This window comes from Morone saxatilis, unplaced genomic scaffold (genome assembly GCF_004916995.1).
Source record: "Morone saxatilis isolate NCDOM2014 unplaced genomic scaffold, NCSU_SB_2.0 Contig8, whole genome shotgun sequence".
Lineage (NCBI taxonomy): Eukaryota > Metazoa > Chordata > Actinopteri > Moronidae > Morone > Morone saxatilis.
Window position 1 is genome coordinate 11752648 of NW_023340257.1, and position 10192 is coordinate 11762839.

Consider the following 10192-nt stretch of genomic DNA (forward strand, 5'->3'; position numbering starts at 1 on the left):
TCATTAAAGTCAATGATGTGTACCATTAGTCTAATTAGTAATATATGGTAAAGGGCGTTTGTACTCTTCATTCATTAATTCATGTATTTCTTCACAAACGCACTGAATCTTGATTCACACACTCCAAGAGTGAGAATTGGTCTAGTTTGTGGATTTTACAGTCACAATTTAGGTCTCAAGTGAAGGTCGAAGTAGTTCCTCATCATTAAAGAAGCTGTTTCTGCGGAACAACACGTTTTGTTTTAATTAGGCCTACATATAGGCCTAATGCCCAGGCGCGTGCAGTATCCTTGCGCCTTCCAGGTACGACGTGCGTTAGCTTTATTGTGATTGGCACTAGTTTCTTTGAGGTTCTTTACTGTCGAGTTGTTTAACTCATAGACTCTGTAGACAAAACATTGAAATTAAATTAAAGTTACTAGCTGGTCGGCACAATACGCTAAGTTACGGAATTCATCTAGTTTATGTGAGAAACCCCCAACGTGCCATGTTCATTTTCAGCCTCAGATACAGGTGACTCATGTCTTCAGCAGACAACCCCAAGGTAGGCTAGTTAGCAGACCTATCTCCTTTCGAGCAGTGGGCTCTCTCTGTGCTACTAGTTACTGTATCCACCTGTCACTCTGTGTAAAAACAGTTCCTGCTTATTCTGCCTGGCTAGCATGAAAAGCAGCTGGACTCTGGGTCTGTTGCAGACCACAGAGGAGGAGGAGGTTCAGAGGAGCTCTGGACCCTTCCAGCTCCACTACACCATGTTTATCAAGTTTTATGAATGTTGTTTTGTTTTCCCGTTTTATTATATTTTGGCCTGGTGAACAGCCTCTTGCTGTACATATCTGCTAGTCTCATACACAACAAACACAGCATGTCTTGTCTCATTAGAGCCCAACCTATATCAGAGACTGTGTGTGTGTGTGTGTGTGTGTGTGTATAAAAACTGTATTTTCCCAGAAAATAATGCCGAGAAAAAGCTTGTGGTAATTTATTTGTGTCACTGCTAAATTTATCCAGCAGAGTGCGCTGCGATGTGTAACACTGTGCCAAGCAGCACAGAGTGAAAGAGAAGAAGTAGCTCTCAGCAATGTCAACTAGAATGGGTTGGCAATGTATATGTTAAAGTATTTAACATGTTTATTATATTCTATGAGGGTATTTTCCTATCTTTATTCAAGAGTGTGTAGCAAAACTACTAACAAATGTGAGTGAAAAGTCAATTGTCAACTGTCAATCCGTGTGTCCATATTTAGATTTGTAAATGTGGAAAAGAATCTGTAACTATGTACAGGAATTTGCAAATGTGTGTTCAGAATCTGTGTGTGTAATCCGATTTGCAAATGTATTGAGATTTGTAAATGTGTAGACAAATCTGTAAATGTGTGTATAGATCTGAAAATGTGTACACAAATCTGTACATGTGTAGACAAATCTGAAAATTACACAACTCTCCACTCACATTTGTAAATAGCTTTTTGCTGCACACTCTCAAATAAAGGCAGGAAAATACCCACATAACATTCTTTAATAAAGTTATTTAGCAGCCTTCTGAGTGCCTTTGTATAGTCATATCATTGCAGAATTGTTGGACAGACCACACACAAAAGATCCACTCTCATTCCCTCTAAAATCGGTATCTCACTCAAAACTCCCACATTGATCGGGTTCTACTGATCATGCAAAACTATTGCAACATGCAAAACATTTCAGAGCTCTATCCAATGCAAGCTATGAAGCAGGAAAATCCATTAGATTTTAATAAAGCACAGCAAAGTACTGTGTCATTGTTGAGGAAGAGCTACAGTTTGTTGGTGTTCATGCCGACAAAAGCCGGGTGTGAAACTAAAACAAACCCTGTCGAACACATCAAAGACGAGCACAAAATTCAACATCCATACTTAATCTGATATGCAAACAGAACAAATAAATGAAGAGGGTGTGTCTTAATATAACTGTTGAGAGATCCTGTACACACACACAAATATGGCAACTGATGATTAGACGTTAGATGGTGAGAGAAAGCAGAGAAAGAGACGTGTGTGAGTGTGTATGTGCGTGCATGTGCGTGTGAGTGCGTGTGTAACGGAGAGAGAAAAAAAAAAAAAAGAAGAGAATCAAGAGACAGGCCACTGACCACAGATGATTCATTACTAGACGTGAGCTGTTATATGGAAAACAACACAGCTAGTAAAAGACGGACAGAGACAAAATCAGTCCACGTCCACAGGTCCCCTGCTGTTTGGACCAATGCATGAAATATATACAAATTTTTAAGATCAGATTGACTCTATTCATGCTGTCCCCCAGATTCATTAAAACATTATTCAAAAAGTAATGTAGGTCAAAATACGCCAGGAAGCATTTTGGATCCTAAAATCTACTTAAATAAACCTTAAGATAAATTATAGTCATAGCATCCAAGAGGAATTAAGTGCGTATACATTCATACTTGTTGATTTGGATGTTTGGTGTAGGTGTGTCGCAGCTTCTTAATGAAACCATGGAGACTCCTGCCTATCAGGTTTTGGAGTAGATAACACTGTAGATGCACCCTGTGTAAAGACAGGTCTGCAGCCCTGGAGTAAACCTGTTACTACAGTTACAATTGTCAGGGGGAATTAGTCTTAATAACAACAACAAAGAAGGACAGAGCAATGGAGGACACGTGACATAAAGAGACACCATGAACAAGTGAGACACCAAAAGGGACAGAGAGAAAAACAGAGCCAGAGAAGAAGAATAAATGAGAAAGAAATGGAGCGAGAGTAGTTGTCTGTCCCAGATGGTTTTAGTTCCCATTACAAATCCGTCCAGAGAGTTTAAAGCTCAATCTGCACTATCTTCTCCCCCTTGTTCCCTGAAGGCTTAATTTAAGAAAATGATCACCAACTTCACTCTACACTTGGCTGTACAGCTGTTAAAACGGGAGGTCTCCTCTCAGCCTATAATAATAATAGCAGGTGCAACAGTCTGCGCACACCATTGGTGTAACAGCACAACATATGCACTTGTCATTTAAAGACATTCATTCATTCATTCATTCATTCATTCATTCATTCATATAAAGATTAATAAATGATTCTGCAGATCCACGAGTAAAGTAGCATGACTAAGAGTCATGGGTGTCCATGCTGGTAGCTCTGTGAGGTTGTATTTAGGCACAGTACTGCTAACATCAGTATGCTAACATGCTCGGACAATACTAACATGCTGTTTAGCAGGTACAAGGGTTGCCATCTTTGTTTAGCATGTTAGCATGCTACATTGCTAATTTTTGATGGACCGACTAAACCGTCACTGATGACATTGCCATACCTAGAGACTGACAGCAGGATATCTATTAACACCACGCACGCATTGTAAGACACATGCACACGCACACACACAAATTTAAAATCAATACTTCCTTGGAGCGAAAGCTTTTTCCTGAGAGGAAATTACAGGATGATGTAGGGAAATCAAGGACAACAGGGGAAGAAAAGTGGAAAGGTACACAAGTGAACGGATGGAGACACTCACAAAAAAATCCCATTTTCAAGAAAAACTTTTCCAGCAAAAGACCCAAATTAAGTTATTGCGGGGACACAGATAATTATAGACTCTCAATGTCCCCACTTAGTTGTAAACTGTTTATCTTTACAAGGCTACCTATGAATCAAGTTAAACACATACACATCTGTCCCCGCTGTGAACTGTCATGCTGAGAACCATGCGTCACGCCCTTGCTTGCCTACAACCTACGATGGCTGTTTTAAATAAATGTCTACTCTGTATATAGCCCTAGACACAGCCACAACAACACAGGGCTTCACAACCAGCCACACTGTAGCGCACAGGGAAGTGAAATACTAAATTGAACTGACAACCCTCAAAACACAAAAACCTCACTGAGAACAAGCAGTGAAGAATGGTGCCAGAGAGCAAGAATGAATGTGACATCAGATTAAGCTGGGTCTACTCATTTATCTTAATAAGGACATTCTAGTTAGCTAATTTATGCTTCTGTTTAAGCCAGGAGGACTGATACATGATTTTGCAAGGTCAGTACTGATACTGAAAATGTCCTTGTTAGCTCCAATTATTCATACTCATGTATCAGATGCGTAGGCTCGATTGGGCCAGCAATTCAAGAGGTTGTGTAGTTATGGTTGAAAGATTCAAAACGTAACTGCTGCTGTCCCCGTAATTGTGGTGGAAAGGGTACTTCCCAAATAAATTCAAAACAACACTACAACGAGCTAGGATGGTTTTTTTTTTTTTTTAGTTTTTTTTTTAAGTGTCACACTGACTGTGCCAAAGCCCGTTTTGTTTAATGCTGCATCAGAAGCAAAAAAACAGATACTTCGGCAAATGTCTACAGTAAGCGACCATTGGCAAATACCTGACAGAGTACACAGTATCAGTAAAGCCTTCATACTTGATATCTGGCTGTGTGTCTGTGTGTGTGTGTGTGTGGTCTGTGTGTGATTTGTGGTGGGGTCGTGTTGTCGTGTGCTGTGTGTTGTGTTGTGGTGTGTGTTGTGGTGTGTGTGTGTGTGATAGTATTAGACATAGATTGAGCTGAGACCTGTAGGTCAGAAAAGACCAGAGATGAATAAGTTGATGTGCTTCGCTGATCCACGGGCAACAGCCTTAAACAGCGAGTAGGAGAAGGGACAACAAATGAAAAGACGAAAGAAGAGAACTCTAGAAGGAAAGACGATCCAGTAACAGGATGAAGACATACAGCCAGACTAGAGTCGACACGTGTGCTCGTAATTCTATTTACGCGTCTTTAATTATGCGTGAAAGTCAACAGATGAAGCAAGGAGACGCAGATAGAGAGAAGCGGGCTGACGAGCAGTTCAGAAAGATACAAAAAGAGACAGGAGGGAGACAAAAGGCGACAAGCAGTTAACAAACAATAGGTGTGGTTTGTTACTGTGTGGGAAGCCTTTTCTTCATTGCTGTCCAAGTCCAAACACATGCCCACTGCACGCCACAATACCAACTCTGACCGGCGAACATCCAACCCCTTCTCCTTATTCCCTGGATCTCACCCCCACTCTCGTTGCTCTCCTGCCACTCTTCTTCCTTTCCCTCCCTCTGTCCCAGCCAAACCTGTCAGCTCTCAGTCATTTGCTGCTGTGGTGCCTGAAACATGATTGCGGAAGACAATTACGGAAATAAATAAATAAAGAAGAAGGGGTGAATGCTATGATTCAGAGTCGGGCTTCCCGTGTGTCATGCGGGGATGAAGGCAAAACCCAGGAGTCTTCCAGTAGTACTATACGTGGTGTGTGTGCTGTGTGTGTGTGTGTGCTGTGTGACGAGAGAGAGACCTGTTCTGCACAGGTTGTCAAAACTATTAAAATAAACAAAATCACCTAGAACACTAAAACACACCCACACATTGTTCATTGCTGTGTGTGTGGGAGTCAGGAGTACAATACTGTGCATGATGATGATGAGGGATGATGCAGGGTGGTATAGCTGTGAGTGATTACAGCTGCGATACACCGCTGATATAGATCAATTTTGATGAATATGGCCAGCCGCAAAAGATACGATAATACATGAGATGATGATAATCTGACCGCTAAAGATAATGATCATTGCCAGTGCTGTTCTTCTCTCTGTCACTTCTTCTGTATACTGCTATTTAATGCTATAAGTAACAGAGGGAAACTCAAACAGCGAAGGAGAGGAAGAGGCGCGTTAAGGTCACACACACTCACTTAATCATTCGACATGCATCAGCAAAGATGCGATGCTTTTATTTTGTCCCTATAAATAGAAGAGCTGCTACTGTGGCATCACTGAAATGCTCCTTCCCTTCCCCACACACACACACAGACACACACCTATGAGCATGATACACAGACACCAACTACCATATTTACACACAGCTACAATTAATGTAATCATTTTGTGTAGATTTGCAGAGGAGAAAACGGCACATAGATAATGATGTACCATGCAAAATCAAGCTCCTGTAACGGTCATATTTACATAAAGATAAAGTGTCAGTTGTATATATAAGCCTCACCCACTCAAAATGTGTGTGTGCGTGCGCGTGCGTGTGCGTGTGTGTGTCCACTTTCTACATCTCTCTGTTTGCAGAGCTGTCGTGAGGAAACACACCTGTCCTGCATGAAAAAGCATGAATAGGCAGAACCTTATCCTCTGTGCGCGCACACACACACACAGACACACACACACAGACACACGCACACACAAACACCCTTTATTCCCCTGCTGATGCAGACATGACACACCTCTCAGCACACACATGACATAGTCTGAGGAATCACACAGGAAAATACAATCCTGATTGGCCTGTTAACTAAGCTACACACACACACAGTAACTGCCTCACAGGTACAAAGATAGATAGAGGGGGCTGGGAAAAGCCCTCTGCTGTTGTGAGCCCCTGCACACACCCCTACGCAAACAGACACACACCCATGCAAGCGTGCACGCACACACACACACACACACACCACCCTATTTAACAAGTAAACACCTGGTGGCTGGCTGACGCTCCTCAGATCCGGATACACCAGCAGGAAAGTACACACACATTTACACAGAGGAGAATGTGTTTAATTTCCATCTCTATCTATGGGAATAACGTATAAGTGGCAGTAAGCAGATATTTATGTCAGGTCAGATCAGTAAGTACTATAAAGGTTGAAAATGTGAAAGGAAACCTTCCCAAAACTGTCAGCTGTGAAGCCAAATCTGTCTTAAAGTGAAAGTGACAACACTGCAAGAGGTTTTGAGTCAGTTAAGCACTAAATTGCCAGTCAGTCAGGTTTGAGGCTGTAGTGGAGACTGTAGGTGCACTGGCAAAGTGAACTGCAAGTATAATGGTGATATAATGTTTTATATATAAATGTAGGCGCAGTAGCAGTGGTTAGGATGAAAATCTTTCACCATTTATTCAAGTAGTTATATATTACCTCAATATAACTGTGTGAATGTACTGTGAGTAGGTATTTATATACATTTGATATATTAATAGGCAACTTGAGCCAGTCAATGGTGACACAGATCACCTGACCCACCAAACTGCATCACTCACTATCTCAATGATGTTGTTCACCATATAAAAGCAGAACTGAAGGTCGTATTAAACTTTCACTTTGCGTCTTAACATGTGTGCAAACTCAAACGGCTCCTTTAATCACGTTTTCCTCTTTCGAGAGACAATAGGTTTTTGCCACAAATGTGCTGTGAAGGCCGAGTCTGAATGTATTTTTTCCTCTGGGCCTCCGTCCCCAGAACACTAACAAAGCATTATTAATGACTCTGGTCAAACATAATGCGTTAGCTTGTACGCAGCAGATTTTCCATGGCTTAAAGTGACATTGCTGTCCTCACGATGCCTCCACAATGACTCCCAAGACAAACATTCCCGTTTGACACAAGCTGCCACGACTGCTATTTGACTAGATAACAAAGTTTGCCGATCAAGTATTTTCACATGCCTGTCACATTATTACCTTAACTAAACAAGGATCAGGAACTACATTTGTTTTCCACCTAATGCACCATGTGTTCTGTTCACTGAAGCAGTTCTAGACCTGGTTAATCATTTAGTTAATAAAAGTAATTACAAATGACCATCACAAGTTCTCAAAATAATGTCTTTAACCTGCATGCTCTGTCAATAAACCCAAAGATACACACATTCGAGAAGCTGTAACCACTGAATAAAAGACTGACACTCACACACATCGATTCATTTGACCTATCAGCTAATTGACTATTCACTTCAGCCCAAGTCAGTTCTATTGTCTGTTGTACTAGTTCAGTGCGTGCTTTCGTTCACTTCCCCGTGTGTTAAATTAATGCTAAACCAACTCCAAAGCAGTCAACTATGCGGACACATTATACGCAGCACTACCTCATGTGCTTTAGGGTAGAGGATGAAAAAATAGTTTCACTGGCAAAAGGAATATAGTGTCCCCAGTGAATTAAAACTGCCTCCTGAGGCTGACTCCTGCTCTCACTTCTCTTCAGTAGAGGGGATTTCTTACAGTTACAGGCATAAATTCACAACCTCACCACAATGCACATGTATAATTAGAGGAGTGTGTCACTAAACAGCTATCTACTGCAGGCTTTACAGCTGCAATGTTATCGTCATACTGGGGCGATTTTTTGTTTATGTGCTTGCAGAGGGACAACATACAGGATGCTGTGTCATCCAAATGCATTTGCTTTAAATGTAACAGGCTGTAAGTGGGTTGCAGAAGCCCCTGCAACTACCATGCAGCAAAGCGCAGTGGTTAAAGCATGTCAGCAGTTTAAATCATATGGGAATTTAGATTCACTGCCAACTGTATTATACAGTAAAACAGGCTCTCCTTTCTCCTCGCTTTCCCTTTGTGTTGCAAATGACTGCTCACTACTTTCTATTATTCCTGTAAAGCTTTGTTATGTGTCAAGTAAGCTACTTTATAGAAAGCGATGCACTCTTTGTTGTAGGTCCAGTCTTTTATCTGGAATTAGTTTGAATTAAGTTTAAATTAAATTGAACATATTCTAGGAGGGGGGCTGGTTAAACAGTCTTACCTTAATTTTGTGGACGGACTTCCCCTCCTCCAGACCCTGGCTCCACACTGTGATGCCCCCTTTGCTGTAGTTCATACTCCAGCCCTCCTCGCACAGACACTCCGCCTTGAAGCTGGCAAATGCCCGGTCGTCCGGGATGGTCACAGTCTGTCCAGACATGGTTACCGGTGTAGGGGAAGGGGGGGGGGAGAAGGAGAGGAGAGGAGAGGAGAGGAGAGGGGGTATAAGAGACTCCTGGTGGGCCCGCAGGAGGCACGATGAGCCGGTGAACAAATGAAGGGAGAGCCGAGAGCCAGCCACTCTTGTCCTCCTCCTGTGCTGTGGGGATAGAACTTGTCTAATTCAATTTCCTCCTCGCAAGAAGCTTTTGTAGGGCTGCGCCGCGTCTTGTGATGATCCGTGTGCGTGTGGATGTGTGCGCGTACAGGGAGGTTACAACAGCCGCAATCCAGCCGCGCACAAACTAATCTGAGGTGTTTGATCAGCCACAGCCTCGCACAGGTGAGAGCACGCAAAATATATATGTATGTAAGGCAAAGAAGTGTCCAAAAATGAGATGGACGAATCAAAATGTGCCTCGCAGCCGATCGCCGTGGTTGGATAAGTTTTAGCCCGGGTCCTCCTCAGAAACAGCCGCTCATCAGACAAACCATATGTTTCTGTGTTCCTGCTTGTCACTCTGCCTTTTCTCTCTCTCTCTCTCTCTCTCTCTCTCTCTCTCTTCCTCTCTCTTCCTCTATGTCTACCTCTGTGTCTGTCTTCACCTCAGCCTGTATCTCTCGCTCTTTCTCTTTCAGTCTCTCAATCCTCAGGTCCTCTTCCGTGGGCTTTAAATGAATTCGCAGCAGCTCTCCATCGCTGCGTCGCTGCTGTGGCAGGTGGTGGAGGGGATGCGGTCGGTGAGAAATAAGAGGAAGAGGAGGAGGAGGAGGTGGATGGGAGGGGGAATCAGGCTGAGCAGGCAGGCGACGCAGCGGCTGCTACAGTGGAAACGCCTCCCTGTGCTGCCTTTACGGGCTCCTCGTACGGCTCCCAGCTCTGCCCTAAGGACGTTTTGTCCCTTCAACTTTTCCCCCTTCATCTTGCTTGAGCTGTAAAGTTATAGCCGAATGAAAACTTGAATGATAAATAGTGCTATGTATGCCTGTTGTAATTACTTAATGCTGCAAGTGCTTCACGTTGTTGTTGATTGGTGCTTTATGAAACACTTTTAAAGGGGCTCACTGGAGTTTTTAACCACTAGCAGAGCACATTTCTTGCAAACTGAGAACAGATAACACTTTAGCCAATTAACCCTAATCAGAAACAGGTGGTAACATTAGCGTTATTGACATGTTTGCTTTGGTATACATCGAGTACAGCTTTAATTTATGTTATTGGTCACATTGAATTGATAGAATTTGAGTAGGTAACATTTTGGGAACATAATATGTTGATATTTTGTTAATGGGAACACAATAATTTTGGTTGCACCAACAGTAATGTAATAGTGGTGTATGAAATCTATCCATTGAACTGTAGATAAAAACAACTGAAGGCGTAGCACAAACTTTGGAAGCATTTCAGATCTGTTTAGAGATTTCAGCAACTGGCTCCCATTTGGTACATTTATTTATGTCAAACATGGTCTGCCAGT

The 10192-nt window shown here is 42.4% G+C and overlaps 1 protein-coding gene across 1 annotated transcript in view; it reads right to left on the reverse strand.

Annotated features, from left to right (window-relative positions):
• Window positions 1–9492, reverse strand: part of stard10 (StAR-related lipid transfer (START) domain containing 10) — a 15562-nt gene extending 6070 nt beyond the window's left edge. Inside the window, exon 1 of the mRNA XM_035680735.1 lies at window positions 8557–9492. Coding sequence (XP_035536628.1) covers window positions 8557–8715 — 159 coding nt within the window. The 5' untranslated portion in view covers window positions 8716–9492. The remainder of the gene's footprint in view (window positions 1–8556) is intronic.
• Window positions 9493–10192: the final 700 nt, after the last annotated feature.